The sequence below is a fragment of the Hemitrygon akajei genome, unplaced genomic scaffold (assembly GCF_048418815.1).
Source record: "Hemitrygon akajei unplaced genomic scaffold, sHemAka1.3 Scf000080, whole genome shotgun sequence".
In the NCBI taxonomy this organism is placed as follows: domain Eukaryota; kingdom Metazoa; phylum Chordata; class Chondrichthyes; order Myliobatiformes; family Dasyatidae; genus Hemitrygon; species Hemitrygon akajei.
This window is the reverse complement of record NW_027331966.1, coordinates 2,958,838-2,980,887: the sequence shown is the minus strand read 5'-3', so window position 1 is coordinate 2,980,887 and position 22,050 is coordinate 2,958,838. Positions and strand designations below refer to the sequence as shown.

The window sequence follows — 22,050 nt, the reverse complement described above, 5'->3', positions numbered from 1 at the left end:
AGCTACCTCCAGTCGAGTTTACTGTCATTTAATAACACACATGCACACCGACAAACTAGACAAGGTTTCTCCGAGCCGGGTTGTAAAGAACAGCAGCACAAACAACACACAGAACACACAACTACTTATGAAAGAAAGGACAGCATCCTCCGATGAGCCACGCACAGATAAACAAAGTAAATCAAAACACGTTATTATATTCAGATTCAGTTTATTTGTCATTTAGAAACCACAAATGCAATGCAGTTAAAAAAAATGAGACAACGTTCCTCCAGAATGATATCACAAAAGCACATGACAAAACAGACTACACCAGAAAATCCACATAACGTTTGGCAATCCCCAATCCAGGGTCCGGAGAGAATGCTGCGTATTAATATTGCACTACTGTCTTAGCACGTTACCCCGAAAGGAGCTCCAAACCTACCAGACAAAACAAGACCAAAAACTAAAGCTACAAAACCTGCACGAAACCACGTAGTTACAGCAGTGCAAACAATAGCATAATTCATTAAAAAAAAACAGACCATGGGCACAGTAAAAATAGTCCAAAGATGTTAAAAGACTATAAGTTCAAAAGAAACCACCACACAGTTTCCACAAGTTCTCAGGGTCCCGATAGACTCGTCATCCCACGCAGGCAGCAGAAGGGAATACTCCCGCTATGGACTTCCACGGCGCCGCCCGACTCAGCCTCGCAGACACAACACACAGTGAAAGCGACCTGACCGCAGCGGACTCCATGTCCGGCGAACCTCCGCGCCTCCGACCATCCCCTCCGGCACAGCTTCTCCGAGCACCATCCTCTGCCGAGCGTATTAAGACGGCCCCGCCAACGCGACCCAGAGGAATGGGGGCCTGTTCTTCCCAGCTGAGTCCCGGATCTCACAGCAGCAGCAGTAACGAAGAAGGTCTTCCTGGAGATTTCCAGATGTTCCTCCGTGCTCCCACGTCCGTTTTTCATCCGATTCTGATTGCGCACGGCACCCCGCTTCACAAATAACAGATAATCAGCTCCGGAATGGCCGCTGCAAGCTCCGTCGCGCCGCCATCTTGGATTACAGTTGAATTTGAACACGATTCAGCACTCCATATGTGTACATGCAATTGTGAAAAGAAATACAGACCAGAAAACTTAAATGAGATGCTACCTCAGAAAAACAAATCATCACTGTGGAAGAAAACATTAACCAGTGGAATGAGAATGACCTTCCATGGGAGACATCCCAATGATCTGAGCAGAATAGATGTTGACAAGGAAGCACCGAGCACCTGGACTGAGAGTTGGAGACCTCTTCCCAGAAACAGAGGGGTTCCTTGCAGAAATACAGGACAAGGTGGTTAGCAAAAGGGGAAGAAAATCACAAATACATACAATACAAACAAGGCAATCAATGCAGAAAATGCTAAGAGATACCAGACACAATCCAACACATTCCAGGATCCTGCGACAGTTGAACTCAATCTGATTAATTATACAGCTGCAATCAAGTGGCAAATATCATTCACCAAAATCTTGCTTTAAAATACAAACGGATGAATGACCATGTTAACCTAATTAAGGTACAATAAATTCCAGCCTGATCCACTTAGTCAAAATCTCACAATTTATATGATAATTGATACATTATTACAGATAGGACAATCCATAATAACCATCCGGATATAATATTACAGGATAAACAAGCAAATCCCTCGATAGATATAACAATTCTGAACACACACGTTCCCTGACCAGTGGAGCACCTCACCACAGGTATTGTTTGTGTCATTAGTCAGACAAACAAATGATTTTCTCTGTAAATCAGCTTCCAAATGTTGCTACTCTGTCATTCATTGCCACACCCCGCTGCTGATTTCCTTCTCCTCATCATACGTTCTTACCTCGACCATCGTCCAGAGCCCCAAACTCTGCCCTGTGCAGACTCACCTCTGGTTTCTGACCCTGCTCCTTTGAACATCCAACCAATGTTTTCGCATTCTGCTTTCAGTCTTTAGAGGACAGTGGTGTTTTCTAACAACCCTTTAGAAGCAGGGAAAATGACCCATAATGTGGAAATGAGCCATGAATAAGGAGAGTAAATCCAAATGTCATTCTTCCTCAGCTCAGAGATTTCAGGGGCAAAGAACATCTCAGACAGAACTGCAGTCAGCACAACTTCTTCAGTCTGGAGAAAATTCAAGGGGAACCTTTTCACCCACAGAGTGGTGACTGTTTGGAACCCGTCCCACAGGGGGAACAAGAGGTGAACAACAGGGGAGGATTTAAAAGGACTGTCGTGGGACAGAATCACTGGCAGGGTCCAGCAGGCCTGAGTTGACTCTCTATTCAGTTTAAGATAGTACTTAGGGCCAATATGTCTAAAGATAAATTGGCGCATATATTTCCTAATATAAGCACTATTTGTGACAGATATAACGTAGAAGTAGCTGCTCTAAGAGATGTGTTTAGAATATTATCTAAAGTTATAGATGTGGATGTTCAACCCAATTTCTCTTACGGCAATTTTTGGGATTATTCCAGAGGAAATAGGGAGAGTATCTGCTTCTGCTCAACATGAAAAGGCAAATTCTGCCTTTTCAACTTTACTGACTAGGAGTACTATCTTGTTATATTGGAAAGAATCTAATCCTCTACTGTTTTCTATTGGCTCACCTCCATTATGTCATATCTAAGCTTGGAGAAAATTAGAAGCTGGACGTTTGATACATCTTTTAATTTTGAGCAAGTCTGGTGACCCTTTATTCAATATTTTCATATCATTTAATTTATTTTTTCTTTATTCTCTTTAGGGAAAATCCTCATCTGTGAAGGTTTGGAGGTGACTGGAAGGGTGCCTTTACAGTTTGTTTTTCTTCTAATTCTATCCTCAATTGGACTGCCCAATCTCTTTTCTTATTTAGTTTACTGTTTTTTTTCTGCATATAAATAACATTTTCCAATTTTTTTAACGATTTGTTAAGAGTTGTGTTTTTTTGATTACACTGTATATATAACAGCATAACATTAAACCTATCTGACTTTGACAATATATACTTTTCTTTATTGCTGTTTATGTCTTTTGTATTATCTGTTTGCTAAACCTCTCCACTGATTTGTATTTTTTTACTGGAAATCAATAATAAAATTGAAAAAATGAAAAGGACTGTCCTGGAACAGAACCACTGGCAGGATCCAGCCGGCCTGAGTTGACACTCTACTGTACGCTAGGTGTGTTATAAATTCACCAAGTACTGGAGACAGAGTTTAAAATAGAACTGACTTACTTCTCTCAGATCCAGAATATTAAACTCCAGTCCCATTAAATGTGAATGTGCAGCAGAAGAAACTCCTCCCATGCCCAGTGACCAGGGTGCAGAACTGGGTGTGGTGATCAGCAGCAATAATTTATGAGTCACTCTTGAAATTGCATTCAGCAATGGTGATGGACAAATATCCAGCATGCAGCTTATTTAAAGTTTCTCCCCAGTGTGAATCCAGTACTGTGTCACAAGGTTAGATTACTGAGTGAATCCTTCCCCACATTCACAGCAGGTGAACGGCCCCTCCCCAGTGTGAACTCAATGATGCACATAAAGTTGAGATGACTGAGAGAATCTCCTCCCAGAGTCTAAGTAGGTGATCAGCCTCTACCCAGTGTGAACTGACTGGTGTCCCAGTAGGTCAGATGACCGAATGAATCCCTTCCCACATTCTGAGCAGGTGAATGGCCACTCCCTTGTGTGAACTCGCTGATGTACCAGTAGGGTAGATGACAGAGTGAATCCTTTCCCACATTCTGAGCAGGTGAATGGCCTCTCCCCAGTGTGAACTCGCTGATGTACCAGTAGGTCAGATGACCGAGTGAATCCCTTCCCACATTCTGAGCAGGTGAATGGCCTCTCCCCAGTGTGAACTCGCTGATGTACCAGTAGGTCAGATGACCGAGTGAATCCCTTCCCACATTCTGAGCAGGTGAATGGCCTCTCTCCAGTGTGAACTCTCTGATGTACCTTCAGTTCAAATGACCGAGTGAATCCCTTCCCACATTCTGAGCAGGTGAATGGCCTCTCTCCAGTGTGAACTCTCTGATGTACCTTCAGTTCAAATGACCGAGTGAATCCCTTCCCACATTCTGAGCAGCTGAATGGCCTCTCCCCAGCGTGAACTCGCTGATGTAACTTCAGTTTACATGACCGAGTGAATCCCTTCCCACAGTCTGAGCAGGTGAATGGCTTCTGCCCAGTGTGAACTAACTGATGTACCTTCAGATGGGATGACCGAGTGAATCCCTTCCCACAGTCTGAGCAGGTGAATGGCCTCTCTCCAGTGTGAACTCTCTGATGTACCTTCAGTTCAAACGACCGAGTGAATCCCTTCCCACATTCTGAGCAGGTGAATGGCTTCTCCCCAGTGTGAACTCGCTGGTGTACCAGTAGGGTAGATGACAGAGTGAATCTCTTCCCACAGTCTGAGCAGGTGAATGGCCTCTCTCCAGTGTGAACTCTCTGATGTACCTTCAGTTCAAATGACCGAGTGAATCCCTTCCCACATTCGTAGCAGGTGAATGGCCTCTCTCCAGTGTGAACTCGCTGATGTACCAGTAGGTCAGATGACTGAGTGAATCCCTTCCCACAGACTGAGCAGCTGAATGGCCTCTCCCCAGCGTGAACTCGCTGATGTAACTTCAGTTTACATGACCGAGTGAATCCCTTCCCACAGTCTGAGCAGGTGAACGGCTTCTCCCCAGTGTGAACTCGCTGATGTCTCTGTAGTTTGGATGGATCAGTGAATCCCTTCCCACAGACTGAGCAGGTGAATGGCTTCTCCCCAGTGTGAACTAACTGATGTACCTTCAGTTGGGATGACCGAGTGAATCCTTTCCCACAGTCTGAGCAGGTGAATGGCCTCTCCCCAGTGTGAACTAACTGATGTACCTTCAGATGGGATGACCGAGTGAATCCCTTCCCACAGTCTGAGCAGGTGAATGGCCTCTCTCCAGTGTGAACTCGCTGGTGAGCCATTAGATCAGATGACCGAGTGAATCCTTTCCCACAGTCTGAGCAGGTGAATGGCCTCTCCCCAGTGTGAACTCGCTGGTGAGCCATTAGATCAGATGACCGAGTGAATCCTTTCCCACAGTCTGAGCAGGTGAATGGCCTCTCCCCAGTGTGAACTAACTGATGTACCTTCAGATGGGATGACCGAGTGAATCTCTTCCCACAGTCCGAGCAGGTGAACGGCTTCTCCCCAGTGTGAACTCGCAGGTGAGCCATTAGATCAGATGACCGAGTGAATACTTTCCCACAAATTCAGCAGATGAGCAACCTTTGCCCAGTGTGATCTGACTGGTGTGTCCACAGGTGGGAAGACCGACTGAACCCCTTCTCACTCACAGAACAGGTGAATGGCCTTGCCCAGTGTGAACTTGCTGATATACCTTCAGATGAGATGACCGAGTGAATGCACTCCCACTGTCTGAGCAGGTGAATGGCCTCTCCCTTGTGTAAAATGATGGGCGTGCCAGTTGGTCAGATGACCGAGTGAATCCCTCTCCACAGTCTGAGCAGGAAGGATGATCGAGTGAATCCCTCGCTCCACTTCTTAAATATCTAGAGCGAGACAGCAAAACTGGTGTGCTGTGTTTGAATTTCCATTGACAAATTCCTTGTCATTTTTAACCTGAAAAGATTTAAAAATTCATCAGTGGGTGAAGGACAACATTTCAGATGAGCTCACTTGAGTTGCCAACGAGTGATCTGATATCACACTGTTACAGTGTGGTTCAACCCAAGTTGGAGAGAGAAATCACCTTCTAACTGGGCAAAGTGTTGGTATCTGGAATGACCATCAAACTCTCTGATGCGCTATAAGTATGGGGCATTTCTGCCATCTCCAGTCTGTTACTTGGCTCAGTTTGACTCTCTCCATTGGTAATATTCCCCGTTCCCCCTGAGCGGCATGGGTGCCTAGCCCCACAGTAACTGAAACACTCTCACGCAAGTAGCTTTTTTGTTGACATACAGCTGGGATTTTCTTTTAAGTACTATTAATTTAAAGTGCCATAGACTTAATGCCATGTAAATATCTCCTAACCTTGTTTAGTTCCACATTGGAGATAAATGGTTTGTAATTCTGAGATTAGTTAAAACCCGAGCAGAAGGATATAAATAAAGGAATTTAAACCATTGAATAAAATCAGGCCCAAAATTAAATTTTCTGATGTTTTAAATAGATAATTCCATTCAACCCAATCAAAGGCCTTCTCAGCACCTAAGGATGTCACACATTCCAATGTCTCTTTAGAAGGAGAATAAATGACATTTAATAAACAACAAATAGTGAAATGAGAATATTGATCTTTAATAAATCCAGTCTGGTCCTTTGAGGTTGTCCTTTGAGTCCTTTGATCTTTGATCTGGCCTTAGAACACTTAGCTATTGCCTTTAGAGAATCTCACTGTATCGCTGGGATATTAAGGAGAGGTATTATTCACAAAGTTTTGTTCTATGCCGATGACCTACTACTTTATATTTCTAAGGTCGAAACCTCTGTGCTTTCTTTACTTTCTTGTTTCAGCCAATTTTTAGGATATAATCTAAATTTACATAAGACTGAACTTCTTCCTTTGAATAATTTGGTACCCATTCATACTAACCTTCCTTTTAAAACTGTAAGAAATCAATTAACCTATTTTGGTGTAATAATTACTAAGATTTATAAGCTACTATTTAAAGGAAGTTTTTTCACTCTATCGGGTTACATTAAACGGACACTTTCAAAATGATTGCCTCTTTCATTATCGTTGATTGGCCAAATCAATTCTATTAAAATGAATCTTACCTAAATTTATATACCTTTTTCAGGCCTTACCCGTCTTTATTCCTCAATCCTTATTTGATTCTCTTGACTCTACCCTATCTTCCTATATATGGAAACATAAACTTTCTCGACTAAATAAATTTCATTTTCAAAAAGCAAGAAAGAATGGAGGTTTAGCTTTACCAAATTTTATGTTTTATTACTGGGCAGGCAATATATGGAAACCTCACATTTTGGTCATACTATATTAATCATGAGGACTGTCCTGCTTGGGTTTCTATAGCTAATTCTGTTCATAAATTCTCTATTATTTCTCTTCTTGGATCTTCACTTCCTTTATCTTTAAGTAAACTAACTGACAGTTTGGTAGTTAAACATACTTTGAGGATTTGGATACAATTTAGAAAATATTTTGTTTTAATGAGACATTCTCTATCAAGTCCTATTTTTTCTAGCTATTTTTTAAACCTTTTTGATCGATGTAGTTTTTAAAGAATGGGATAGACTGGGTATTAAATGCTTCCAGGATTTGTTAGTTGGAGGAAATCTTTTCGCTTGAGCAATTGTCAGCTAAATATAGCTTACCAAAAAACTTTTTTTTTTAACTGCAAATTAGGGAATTTCTGCAGTCTCAATTGCATACATTTCCAAAAAGTCCAGATAAGAATTTATTAGATGTAATTTTTAATCTGAAACCTTTTCAGAATGGTTCAATATCCAATATTTATGGCATGCTGTTGAGAATGAGAAATGTTCCTTTAGACAAAATTAAAAATCTCTGGGAACAAGATTTGCAGACTTCAATCTCTGAGGAACCTGGAATGAAATTTATAAATTGGTTAATACTTCATCGTTATATGCCTGCCATTCCCTCCCACAATTTAAAGTAGTCCATAGGGCCCATATGACTAAGGATAAGCTCTCTCATTTTTATTTGGATATGTCTCCCTATTGTGACAGATGCAACTATGGATTAGCTTCATTGATTCTTATGTTTCGGATATGGCCGAGTCTTCAAAAGTACTGAAAGGAAGTATTTCAAAGCTTTTCTGCACTTTTTAAAGTTAATTTTAAGCCTAATCCTTTGACTGCCTTATTTGGTATTGTTGGAGGGCAAGATATGATTTTGGACATACCTGATCAGTGGCTACGTGATGTTACGTCATGCTTAAATTTCGAAAAGATTTGGTGTTCAATTTCTGAATCAAAGACTTTCAAACATAATGGGGACCATTTTTGAATTATTTTCAAAGCATTTGATTTGTTGTTACGTACGGCTGTTGGCTCATATTATCATCTATTTCTTTATAATGATAAGGACGTTTTTCTTTTTTTTTCTTTTTTTTACCAAGCAGCTTTTTGTTGGTAGCGGATTAGATTTTTTTTGTATAATGATAAAATTAGAAGATTTCAATATTATGATTTAAGTCAATTTACATGAATATAGGGTATTCATGATTATAAGTGTGTTTCTAATATACGGTATTTGGTACCATTTTATCATTTTTGATAGTTTATATATATACACACAATCAATAAAAATATTGGAAAAAAATCTCCGGATCTGGCTGGTTGTAACAGTGCCGGACTTCAGGATGAACCTGAATTTGAATCCAGCCGGCTCCCCTGCACACTTTCCATCCATGCCGGGTTACGGGCTGCTGATTTCTTTGGAACCTCTGCTGTAACTTGCCTCGTACGCGGTTGCCCACGACGCCAGAGAGGCTTGGAGGGAAATCGTCCGCTAACCGGAGAAACTCCGGTTGCAGCGTACCCCCACGACGCCAGAGAGGCACGGAGGGAAATCGTCCGCTAACCGGAGAAACTCCGGTTGCAGCGTACCCCCACGACGCCAGAGAGGCACGGAGGGAAATCGTCCGCTAACCGGAGAAACTCCGGTTGCAGCGTACCCCCACGACGCCAGAGAGGCACGGAGGGAAATCGTCCGCTAACCGGAGAAACTCCGGTTGCAGCGTACCCCCACGACGCCAGAGAGGCACGGAGGGAAATCGTCCGCTAACCGGAGAAACTCCGGTTGCAGCGTACCCCCACGACGCCAGAGAGGCACGGAGGGAAATCGTCCGCTAACCGGAGAAACTCCGGTTGCAGCGTACCCCCACGACGCCAGAGAGGCACGGAGGGAAATCGTCCGCTAACCGGAGAAACTCCGGTTGCAGCGTACCCCCACGACGCCAGAGAGGCACGGAGGGAAATCGTCCGCTAACCGGAGAAACTCCGGTTGCAGCGTACCCCCACGACGCCAGAGAGGCACGGAGGGAAATCGTCCGCTAACCGGAGAAACTCCGGTTGCAGCGTACCCCCACGACGCCAGAGAGGCACGGAGGGAAATCGTCCGCTAACCGGAGAAACTCCGGTTGCAGCGTACCCCCACGACGCCAGAGAGGCACGGAGGGAAATCGTCCGCTAACCGGAGAAACTCCGGTTGCAGCGTACCCCCACGACGCCAGAGAGGCACGGAGGGAAATCGTCCGCTAACCGGAGAAACTCCGGTTGCAGTGTACCTTTCCCAAAACCATTGCCTCATCCAATTGACTGTCTCATCTTGAATGCTGAGTGACTGAACCAACCTCCCATATGTGACTTTGTCAAGTGTGGGCCCATGTAGAAAACATCAGCTGCCTTGCCTTCATCCACTTTCCTGATAGCTTTCTCCAGAGACTCTATAAGATTGGCTAGACATGACCTACCATGCACAAAACCATGCTGTCTATCCTTAATCTGTCCACATCTATCCAAATATTTACATATCCGGTTCCTGCACATATGTTCTAATAACTTTCCCACTACTGATGTCAAGCTCACTAACATAAAGTTTTCTCATTTATCCTTAGAGCCTTTCTTGAACAGCAGAACAACCTTGGCTGTCCTCCAATCCTCCAGTATCTCACCTGTCACTAAGGATGATTTAAATATCTGTGCTTGGGCCCCCACAATTTCTGCACTTGTCTTCCGCAGGGTCCTGGGGAACAACTTGTCAGGCCCTGGGGATTGATCCATGATAATTTGCCTTAAGACAGCAAACACCTCCACCTCTGTAATCTGTACAGGGTCCATGAAGTTGATGCTGATTTGTCTCACTTCTATCGACTCTGTGTCCATCTCCTGAGCAAATACGGATGCAAAACAACTATTTAAAACCTCCCCCATCTATTTTGAGTCCCGTATAGGTCACCATTCTGTTTGTCCAGAGTGGGCATGTTTCTGTTCTGACCTTCTCCACATTTCTGTGACAGAGAAGCTGGCCAAACCTGACTGGAAGGGGAATCTGGTAGGAGTGACGATGGAGCAGCAATGGATGGAGTTTCTGGGAGCAACTCGGGACCTGAGTGATCACTACATCCCAACGAAGTGGAAGCATTGGAAAGGCAGGAGGACTCAACCGTGGCTGAAATGAGAACCCAAAACCAACAAAAAAGCCAAAGAGAGGACAAATAAGCTTTTAGAAACCAGGAGAGGACAACTAAAGAAAGTCAGATGAGCTCAGGGTGTGGAAATATAATATTGTAGTCATTAATGTGTCTTGGTAGCACCCAACAGCCTGAAGAATTTAGAGGAACAAAATATCCAGGGCCTCGATATCTCTTGAAAACAAAGGTTCCCTGCACCAGTTACCTTTCACCTTTTATTTTGGTAGGCACATACAAACTCTACACCCTCAAAATTTCACTTCTGAAGAACTCCCACTCACCAAGTACTCCTTTGCCAGAAAACAGCCTGTCCCAGTCCACACCTGTCAAATCCTTGCAAATACCATAAAATTGATATTTCTCCAATTTAAAATCTCAAGAGAGGTCCAGGCCTCTGTTTTTCCATATTTTCTTGGAATCTCATGGCATTATGATCACTAGACACAAAGTGTTCCCATACACTAATTTCTGTCACCAGCCCTGGATCGTTTCCCAACAGCTTATTGCACACTTCTACGCCGGATGTTTTACGTACTGATTAAGGCTCATTTGACAAACTCGACCTCATCTAGTCCTTTTACAGTATGAGAGTCCCAGTCAATATATGGAAAGTTAAAATCACTTACTATATCAACTATTGGTTCTTGGTGTAGTCTGTGAACTCTCTACAAATTTGTTCCTCTACATCCCTCAGACTGTTGGGTGCAACCAATTCCCAGTAATGCCTACGATATCACAATTCCATGCCCTGGGCTCATCTGGCTTTCCTATGATGCTTCTTGCATCGTGATTTCCACAGCTCAACACATTCATCGCACCATGCTCAAGCATTTGGTGCTGACTCTGTCTGAGCTCTGAACAACATCTGTCTGGTGTCAAGAAAACAACCTCTCCCTCAATGTCAGAAAAACCTCTGATGCTGAATTTTGTGGTGAGGACGCAGGAAAGGTTTTCTTCTGATGACTCTTACATGAAGGTCATGTTTGTGCAGGTGTTGCTGCACAGTAGAACAGTGCACCACCACTCCAGAGGCTGCTAAATCTTCCTGAAGGTCTTTTTACAGTCAAATGGGGGTTTTGGTTTGCCTTTCTAGCAATCCTACGATCAGTTCTCTTGGAAAGTTTTCTTGGCCTTCCAGACATCAACTTGACCTCCACCGTTCCAGTTAACTGCCATTTCTTAATTACATTACGAACTGAGGAACCGGCTATCTGAAAACGCTTTGCTATCTTCTTATAGCCTTCTCCTGCTTTGTGGGCATCCATTACTTTAACTTTCAGAGTGCTAGGCAGCCGCTTAGAGTAGCCCATGGCTGCTGATTGTTGGGACAAGGTTTGTGGAGTCAGGGTATTTATAAAGCTTTGCGATTTGCATAACCTGGCCTGTCCTAACGATGACTGTGAACAAGCCATTGTCCTAACAAGCTAATTCAGGTCTGAGACCTTGGTAAAATTTAACTGAGAGCTCAAATCTCTTGGGGTGCCCAGACTTTTCCTTGGTGCTCCTTTCCTTTTTTTCCCCACTCTAAAATTGTACAAAACAGAAATAATACACTAAACTCCTGATGAAGGGTTTCAGCCCGAAACATTGTCACTACCTCCTCCCATAGATGCTGTCTGGCATCTGTGTTCTGCCAGCATTTTGTGTTTTTAATAATACACTAATCTTGCTTAAAATGTTGAAAAGAATGTTTTGTCTTTAATTTTATGACTTTTGGAGACCAGTTCACCTTCTACTCACTTAACTATTCACAGTAACAGGAAGTTTGACCAGTGGTGCCCAGCCATTTGCATACCACTGTATGGGATGGGGTGGAGAGCGCAGGGTGTGACAGGGAGGAGGAGTGGGACTGACAGGGAGCGAAGAGGGAGAACGCGAGGGGTGAGTGGTAGATTTAGGGGGAGAGAAAAGAGGGGAAGACAATGTGGGATACGGGAGCCAGCAGGGAGAGTGTTTGAGAGAGGATTTGTGGGATGTAGGGAGAGAGATAGATAGAGAGGGAGAGAGCTGGAAATGGAGGAGGTTGCAGAGTGGTGGAGGTGAGTGATTGAGAGAGATGAGATTGAGTGAGGTGAGAAGGTGCGTGAGAGAGGACGAGATGGGAAGGTAGAGGGTGACTGAGATGGCGAGTGAGATGGTGGGTGATAGGGGTAGGGACAGCGATTGAGGGATGGAAGAGAGAATGGAAGAGTAAGAGAAACAGAGGGGATAGAAGGGGAGAACGGGAGAGAGTGTGAGAGAAATGAAGAGAGGCATGAGAGAGTGAAGAGATGAAGAGAGACGAGAGGGGAGTACGATTTGTTAATAGAGTAGAGAGAGTGGTGATAGAGAAGCAGAGCGTGAGGAAAGGGGTGAAAGAGAGTGGGAGACTGGTTGAGTAGCAGTGTAACAGGTGGATAGAGAAGAGGGAAGGGGGAGGGGAGAGGTGGGGACGAAGCAAGGATGATTGAGAGGGAGCAAGAAGGGAGGGCTGAAGTAGAAGGCCCTATGAGGAAGAGGAACTGTGAGGAGGGTGTGGTGAGGGAAATGGGGTAAGTAGCTAGGGGTGAGTGAGAAAGGCAAGGAGATTGGTGTATATGATTTGAATTGTTAGATGAACTAATTATTCAGTCCCCAGTTGCAGGGTCATTAATCACATATGTTCACAAGTCATCGGACAAATCCACCGTGGGTTTACGGTTCCATGCTGGGAATTATGAGTGTGAGGGCAGCTTGCTGTTCTCGGTGTCGGATGTGGGAGGTCCCGGAGTCTCCTAGCCTCCCGGATGTTCACATCTGCACCAGGTGCGCCGAGCTGCAGCTCCTGAGGGACTGAGCCAGGGAACTGGAGATGCAGCTCGATGACCTTCGTCTGGTCAGGGAGAGCGAGGAGTTGATGGAGAGGAGTTACAGGCAGGTGGTCACACCAGGGCCATGGGAGGCAGACAGATGGGTCATGGTTAGGAGGGGGAAGGGGAAGAGTCAGGTACTAGAGAGTACCCCAGTGGCTGTACCCCTTGACAATAAGTACTCCTGTTTGAGTACTGTTGGGGGGGGAGACAGCCTACCTGGGGGAAACAACAGCGGCCGTGCCTCCGGCACAGAGTCCGGCCCTGTGGCTCAGAAGGGTAGGGAAAGGAAGAAGAAGGCAGTAGCAATAGGGGTCTCAATAGTTAAGGAGTCAGATAGGCGATTCTGTGTACGCAGTCAGGAGACCCGGATGGTAGTTTGCCTCCCTGGTGCCATGGATGTTTCTGATCACGTCCATGATATCCTGAAGTGGGAGGCTGAGGAGCTAGAGGTCGTGGTACATATAGGTACCAATGACATAGGTAGGAAAAGGGAAGAGGTCCTGAAAGGAGAATATGGGGAGTTCGGAAGGGAGTTGAGAAGAAGGTCCGCAAAGGTAGTAATCTGGGGATTACTGCCTGTGCCACGCGGCAGTGACAGTAGTAATGGAATGAGGTGGAGGATAAGTGTGTGGCTGAGGGATTGGAGCAGGGGCAGGGATTCAAGTTTCTGGATCATTGGGACCTCTTTTGGGGCAGGAGTGACCTGTACAAAAAGGACGGGTTGCACTTGAAACCCAAGGGGACCAATATCCTGATGGGGAGATCTGTGAAGGCTACTGGGGAGACTTTAAACTAGAATGGTTGTGGGGGTGGGAATCAAATTGAAGAGACTAGGAGAGAAGAGGTTAGTTCACAAATAGAGAAAGCTTGTAGACAGTGTGAGGAAATCTAGGAATAATGGTGCATATTTCCCTGAAGGTGGAATCTCATGTGGTGAAGAAAGCTTTTGGTATGCTGGCCTTTATAAATCAGAGCATTGAGTATTGGAGTTGGGATGTGATGTTAAAATTGTAGAAGACATTAGCGAGGCCAGATTTGGAGTATTGTATACAGTTCTGGTTACTGAATTATAGGAAAGATGTCAATAGAGTACAGAGGAGATTTACCAGAATGTTACCTGGGTTTCAGCACCCAAGTTACAGAGAAAGGTTGAACAAGTTAGGTCTTCATTATTTGGACTGTAGAAGGTTCAGGGAGGACTTGATAGAGGTATTTAAAATTATGACGGGATAGACAGAGTTGACATGGATAGGCTTTTTCCATTGAGAGTAGGGGAGATTCAAACAAGAGGACATGTGTTGAGAGTTAAGGGGCAAAAGTTTAGGGGGTAACACGAGGGGTAACTTCTTTACTCAGAGAGTGGTAACTGTGTGGAACGAGCTTCCAGTGGAAGTGGTAGAGACAGGTTCGATTTTGTCATTTAAAAAAAATTGGATAGGTATATGTACAGGAAAGGAATGGAGGGTTATGGGCAGAGTGCAGGTAAGTGGGATTAGGTGAGAGTAAGCGTTCAGCACCGGCTAGAAGGGCCAAGATGGCCCGTTTCCATGCTGTAATTGTTATATGGTTTTACCGCATACGATTCTGGTCTCCATATCTGACAGCGGGGAGTTTTTACACATACGGGGACAAACTGCAGGTCACCCCAGCTGATACGGGTGTTTCTCCTGTTCAGATGGCGGTGAGGAGGGTGTTGATCTCGGGTTTGTGTAAATCAAGGGCCGGTTACAGTGGGAAAGGGCCGGGACCGAGCCGGACAGCTGGAGGCTCTGGGCTCTCCAGTCTTTCATCCCTGGTTTTAGTTTTGCACTGAGTCAGGATCGCGTGATCAGTTTGCTCTGGTTCCCCAAGCTGGGAGGGTGGACATGGGTGAAGGGAGCCTTCTATGTGTTGGTGTAGGGTGAATGGTTAGAAGGGTGTGTGGGCACTGGCAGGACGGAGGGTGGTTGGGGTACTGTGGGTTATCAGATGCAACATGACCTGGGTGGATGGGCAAGGGGTAAATTACGTTGTCAAAGAGGGTGGATGTGGTCCACAGGATCAGACAGTTCAGCTCACGTGTCCTTTCAGGAGGCCACAAGTCTCTCTTCATCTTAATCACTGACTAATCTTCCTGTTAACATTGAGTTTGTTACAGAGTCCCAGAGTCTGGGAATGGCTGGGTGGTAGGAGGCACAGGGTGATGGTGAGAGGCTGTTTCTTGGACTCAAGTCCCGTGCTTAATGACGTTTTCTGGGGTTACGCCCATTGCTACTTGTCATCTATGTACTTGAGAAAGTACAGGGTATGGGTAGAGAGTTTGCAGCAAGTTCAAACAAATACTGTTTTTGAAAGACAGTCAGCATAAATACTCCCCTCTCTTTCCCTCTCCCCACTCAGAACTGACCAAAAGCTACATCAGAGGATGCAAGATCTTGAACTGAGTAACCACTGTGAGGGAATGGGAGTGGTTTCAAAGGGCTGGGCTGCTGGAAGCACATTACCAGACCTGGAGTGATTGCAACTGGGTCTGACAGAGGCATAACTGGTACTTCTGGGCACATTCGGTCTCACTCCAACTATTTCCTACCTTCCTTTGTACAGGTATGTAATGTCTAAAGGACCAGTGTTTGAGTAAATGAGACTCACCAAACTTTCTCCCGACTGAATCACTGGAATCTCTGAGTCAGATGGGTTCTCTCCAGTTGAAGCTCTCAGTCCTCGTGCTGGTTCACTTGTTGCTGTTCCCTCGTCTTCAGTCGTGGTTTGCCTCCAGTTGGGGTATTTCTTCAAATAAATCTCTCACCACAGGTCTAACTTTAACCAGAGAGACAATGAAGCACATTAATAATGAAAAGGAGAACTAAACATTTCTGCTTAATGTTACTAAGAACAAAACTCACTGAAATTTAAACGTTGAAGGCAGATTTAATGATCTCAGTGAACAATCTTTTATTGTCCCTCACATGTCACAGAATGATATGGGATAAGAAGGAGCCATCATTCAGTCACGGTAAGACATAAGACACAGGAACAGAATTAGATGATTCGATCTACTCAACCCACCACTCAACCACGGCTGATTTTTATTCCAACACCATATTCCTGTCTTCCTCCTGTAACCCTGAAGCTACTTAGCAATCATGAATATATTAATCTCTGTCATAAATATACCCAAATCGCAGCCTCAGCCAACCTCTGTGGCAACAAATTCCACAGATCAGACATCTTTTGGCCAAATTTTTTTTTTCATCTGAGTTTTAAGGGGAAGCATCTTTATTCTGAGACTCTGTCAGATCACAGACTCTCAGTCTAATGGAAACATCCTCTCCATGTCGACTGTATCCAGGCTTTTCTGCATTTGGTAGGTTTACTTAACCATACATCCTCCACCACCCCCACCGTCCCTCTGAACTCCATCGAGCACAGGTCCAGAACCATCAAATGCTCCTCATGCATAACACCGATCATTCCTGAGATTATTTATGTAAAGCTTGTTAGCAACAACTCTACTGAACACATTTCCAGGAATAACGGACAAATTGGTACCAGGATAATTTAAAGGGAAACGTTGTGCTTTCTTTACTGTTCTACTATCACATGTGTTGGCACGTGGCCAAGTGGTTAAGGCTTTTGTCTAGAGATCTGAAGGTTGCTAGTTCGAGCCTTGGCAGAGGTTGCCTGTGTGTCCTTGAGTGACGACACCGGTGCCAAGCTGTATGGGTCCTAATGGCATTCCCTTGGACAACATCGGTGGCGTGGAGAGGGGAGCCTTGCAGAGACTCTAACGGAGGCCTACAAACTATCACAGCCAATTTCATTTCCAGGTTAAGACAGGTCCATTTCATGAAATATAAACCAAGAAATAAAAAGAAACTGGAATTACCAGAAACACTCAGCAAGTAAGGAACAGCTTACAATACAATTCAATTAATAACATTTCATCAGAATGACTTCAAATATTTTCAGTTTTTAGTGCAGATCTTTAGCACAGCTGCCTGATTTCCACTGTGTGACAGTGAGGGGGGGGGGGGGATTTCCAAACACAGTTTGAACACCAAACTCAGGGTCTATTTCTACTGTTGTAAACACGGAACAGCCCATTTACTCACAGCCTCTCCCTGTGAGGGATGGAATGGGAACTCATGCTCTCCTCAGATAGGGAGTCATTGCTTCCAAAGGAACTCCAGAAACAAACATCTGATCCCAGACCAGAAATACTCGATCAACACCTCACAAGCCCAAGCAGCTCAATCCCGGGTCCACTTTACCTGGATCAAAAACCGTGATCTCCCAGGACCCAACCTCACAGACTCACACAGCTGAACCTGCCACTCACCGACCCCGAGAGTCTGACACATCGTCCCCACATCTTACACTGGGTAGTGCAATCTAGGATTTCACCACAAACAATGTCCAGCTGCTCGAAATTTCTGCTTCATTGCAGGACGAGCACCCAGCCCCTTCTGTAGAAGCTCAAACCAAAGTCAAAGCCAAAACACCAGCAGTTTCATTTGCCTGGAATGCCAATCACAGGATTAGAGCCCAAGCACCAACTCTCCCAGTACTCTTTGCTGCCAGTAAAATGCTGCAGTGTGTCAGCCCGTCACTGTTCATAAACTAGCACCTCCACACCAATGCACAACACAACTGGGACCTGATGACCCTCTGGCATTCCAGCTAACAATAACCGATTCTGGAAATGACTCAGCGAGGCCAAAGGTACAAAAGAACACTTCACAATGAAGACAAGGGTTGGAAGAAAGTTTGCTGATATATAACATTGAGGAGGTGGGATACAAGGTGGACTGAGGATGACCCAGATGGTTGATGTATATCACTGAAGCGGGGTTGGGTGGTGTGAGGAGACTGGACAGAGGTTGAACAAGATGAGCAGATGGAACCAGGTGGGAGAAGGGATCAAGGACAATCACTGATGGTCCTCCAGCAACACATAGGTACTGAATGAATAGTACATACTATTGTATAAAAGATTCTAAAATGACAGAATTAGCAAAAATAACAAGAACTTTGCCAGATATACTTTGACCCTCACCAAAATTTTTATCAACACACCGTAGAAAGTTTCGCATCCGGACACTTCATGCTTTGCATGGTAACTACTCTGCCCGTGACTGCGAGGAACTGGTAAGACCTTTGGATCCAGATCAGCACATCACAGAAACCATCTTCCCCCCGAGACTTCCCAGTCCCTCGGTAAAGCAGTCAGTGAAATCAAAGATCCCCACAATCTGGGACGTTCTCCTTTCTCACCCACCCCAGTCCGGGAGAAGACACAACCGCCATAAAGCTCCAGGACAAATATGAGGAGCCTCAGGAAGCGAGGCGAGTTCGGGGGAAGTTAACGGGACTCAGTGGCCAACATCAGATTTCCCAACACAACATGGAGGATGCGTGACCACCCACCTGGAGATTGTGAACATGCACAAAGAGATTGTTACATCTGCGGTTAAATGGGAGGGGCAAATGGGATCACGTGACCGGTGGGGTATAACACCCCAGGCATAGACTCCAGCTTCCCAGCATTCTGTGGAAATAAACAGATGCGCCTCACATCTCCTCTCACCTTAAATGTGTCAGACATTTCAAACCCCCAGGAAAAAACATACCCTCTGTCCACTCTATCTATTCCTCTCGTAATCTTATAAACGTCCACCAAGTCTCACCCCAGCCTGCGCCGCTCTGGAGAAAACAACACAAGTTTGTCCAGCCTCCCGTTATAGCTCATGCTCTCTAATCCAGGCAGTGTCCTGGTAAACCTCTTCTGCGCCCTCTCCAAAGCCCCGACATCCTTCCGAGAATGGGAGCGACCAGAACTGTATGAAACACTCCAGATGTGGTCTATCTAGTTTTACAAAGCTGCAACACAACTTCATGACTTTTGAACTCAGTGCTTCAACTAATAAAGACAACTGTGCCATTTGTCTTCTTAACCACCCGATCAATCTGTGCAGTCTCTTTCAGGGAGCGATGAACTTGGAGTCTAAGATCCCTCTGATCATCGACACTGTTCAGGATTTTGCATTTAACACTGTACTGTCTCATACATTCAGGGGTGCAGTGCTAGCAAAGCTCACCGGAGCGCCGCGCCGACACCTCTGTAAAAAAGTCAAAATAAACAAGCACGGAATTTAACAACCCCGGATATTAAATAGAGGGAATTTTACGGAAGCGGGGTTGTTGGCTGGTGGGGAAAAATACCACTAATAACATTAGGATATTTGATCGTTTTTGGTGAAATCCTGGAGCTGTGACTGTTTTTAATTTAGGTACTTGTGAAATTCCTTCTCACTCGACCCGTTATCCAAGGAAGCTGGGGAATACCTGTACACAAATGCGAGCATTTTTCCGCTCTTTCCAATTTGTACCATTGGATACCAGGAAGGAGCTATATTAAGCACGGAATGAGCATCGAAACCTATGTTTAAGAGTCGAAAATAATGAAACAAAAATTCACTGCTCGCTCATCTTCGGCCTGATTTTGATGAAATATTCAAGGTAATCATCCAAAATCCTCTTCTACACCTGGATAAATTTAGTTTTGTTTTGGAAGCCAAATGGAAAAAAAAAAATTCTAGGCTACAAGCTAGTTTTACGTCATTTCATATCATTAGTAGCTGATTAACTCCTTGGCCTCGCTCCACCAACTGTAGTTGATTGAAAAGAGGCTCTTTTTCTCTTTGTGTTGACAGGAAAAAGAGTAATTTAGTGAGGCAATGAACGAGATGAAATGCATTTCCAAACCTCCCAAATGGTTGACCTCCTCCCATTAACATTTGCCACTTCCACAATACAATATTTTCTATTCGTATATTGCGATAATAATTTATGTAAAGATTCAAGCTTCTTTAACTTTTTATATATTTAAACACTGAACAGGATGTACAAAGTTCGAACCATGTAACACCTGACGTGTGAGGATATTTTGAGTATCGACACTCACAGGTACACTTCAATATATTGAGAAAGGGATGGAGCAGTGGACCCAGAATGAAGTGATAAGCAGGTGAGAGGACGTACAAAGACAGAGAGGATGAGAGGGAGTGGGAGGGAGGGGTGTGAGGTAAATTTGTTCACCGGAGGGGGAAATCGATATTCATGCCATCAGGTTGATGGGGGCACCCAGACGGAATATAAGTTGCTGATCCTGCACCCTGAGGGTGGCCTCAACTTGGCAAGGGATGGGATGACACGTCAGAACGGGAATGGGAATCGGAATTGAAATGTTTGGACATCGGGAAGTCCCGCTCGGAGTGGATAGTTCAAAGGTTAATTTATTACCAAAGCAGGTATTCATAAATAACGCTGAGTTTTTTTCTTCTCCAGAGAAGCACGAAACAAAGAAAGCATGAAAGTCGTTCAGAGAGAAAAAAAATGAAACTCCCTCCACACCCCCCGCATCAAAAAGGACGGCATCCCGATCATCAACCCCCAAAACCCACCAATCCCGCACAAAAGGGTAGAAAAATATCGACACCCGTTATAAAACATTCCTACCCGACACAACTGCGGAGGAGCCGGTGTCACCAGTGTAGAGGCGACCGCATCGGGAGCAGCGGACACAATGGGCGACCCCGGAAGATTCACAGGTGAAGTGTCGCCTCACCTGGAAGGATGTTTGGACAACGGAGAGAGTTCGGCCGTCCGGCCCTTTCACTGTGACACCCCGAACTCCACATCAAATCCGTCCAAACGAATCTGGGCGAACTTTAATGACCAATAAATATAATTCCTCTCAGCGATCAGCTGTCTGAGTGATTCCCTGACTCTGAGAGGAAGGGGTATCTATGGTCCATACTGTCAGGGTGTTGAGTTTACCAGGAGACAAAGACTGCAGGGACGAGAGGTTTTCTGTTGACTAATACAATGTGTGTGGACCCCGCTGGCAATTCTGGTGTTGTGACCCGAATCGAGACAAACACCACGCTGCCCATTCCACTAACACGGCACAGCCGGACACATAACAGGGGACTTTACATCTCACAACACTGGATTCCGTGATTAATGTTTTTGTCTCACCGAAAAGTCCATTAACCCTAGCCCTGCAATATGGTGTAAAATCCCGCTCCCCATATTAACACGGGTTATACAGACCAAAGAACAAACTGCCGGAGGAACTCAGTGGGTCGGACAGCATCTGTGGAGGGAAATGGACCGTCAACATTTCGCGCCGAGACCCTCCCTCTGGACTGAGAGTGGACGGGAAATAGTCAGAGAAAAGAGGTGAGGGGTGGGGATGGGGCAAGAGCTTGGGAGTGAGAGGTGGATCCAGGTGAGGGGGGAGGTGGAAGGTGAAAATAGTGACAAGGGTGGGAGGTGAGTGGTGGGGGCAACACGGGGCTGCAGAAGATGGAAATTAATTCCATAGAGGATGAACAAAGAGGTTAGAGAGTATTTGTTATAGAGAGTGCAATGAAGATTCACCTGACTGATCCCTGGAGCGGTGGGGTCATAACCTGAAGAAAGATCAAATGTGATAACTCTAAATGTCATTTAGAGAGTCGAGGACTGAGAGGTGAACACATCGAAATGCAAAGCATCTTTACCGGTTGAATCAGGGATCCCAGTCTCTGAAAAAGGGAATGGGAATCGAGCCCGTGACTCTGTGACCTGGGGGTGGAGGGAAAGGGATCGGGGTAGATATGGTGTGGAAAAGTAGACATGTATCTGGTGTAAATATGGAATAATGTGGGGAATGCGGCGGATGGGTCGGGCAGTGTGTGAGGGGAGAGGAGCAGAGTCATCGGTTCAGGTCGGAGTCCCTCCACCCGTCACCTGATCCCGTTTCCTGTTCACGTTTTTCTGCAGATCTGCAGCATTTGCGGGTCACTGCTCTACGTGTCCGTGTAGCTTCACCTTTGTCCCCTTCAGACAACGCAGTGAGATCCGGATCAAATAGTTCCACACAATTAGAATAGTTTATTACATTTTTTTTCTATTTTTGTACTATATATATATACTTATTTTAAATCACAATTGTTAAAATCTT

The 22,050-nt window shown here is 45.0% G+C and overlaps 1 protein-coding gene across 4 annotated transcripts in view; it reads right to left on the bottom strand.

The window, feature by feature from the left end:
- Window positions 1–215: 215 nt before the first annotated feature.
- Window positions 216–22,050, bottom strand: part of LOC140722586 (uncharacterized) — a 50,471-nt gene continuing 28,636 nt past the window's right edge. For 2 of the 4 annotated variants that reach the window (XM_073037301.1, XM_073037303.1), the window contains exons 3-5: window positions 15,690–15,857; window positions 4,246–5,662; window positions 216–1,316 (exon numbers count right to left, since the gene is read on the bottom strand). In XM_073037301.1, coding sequence (XP_072893402.1) covers window positions 1,059–1,316; window positions 4,246–5,256 — 1,269 coding nt within the window. In that variant the 5' untranslated portion in view covers window positions 5,257–5,662; window positions 15,690–15,857 and the 3' untranslated portion in view covers window positions 216–1,058. The remainder of the gene's footprint in view (window positions 1,317–4,245; window positions 5,663–15,689; window positions 15,858–22,050) is intronic. The other 2 variants (XM_073037304.1, XM_073037302.1) reach the window with 2 other exon arrangements.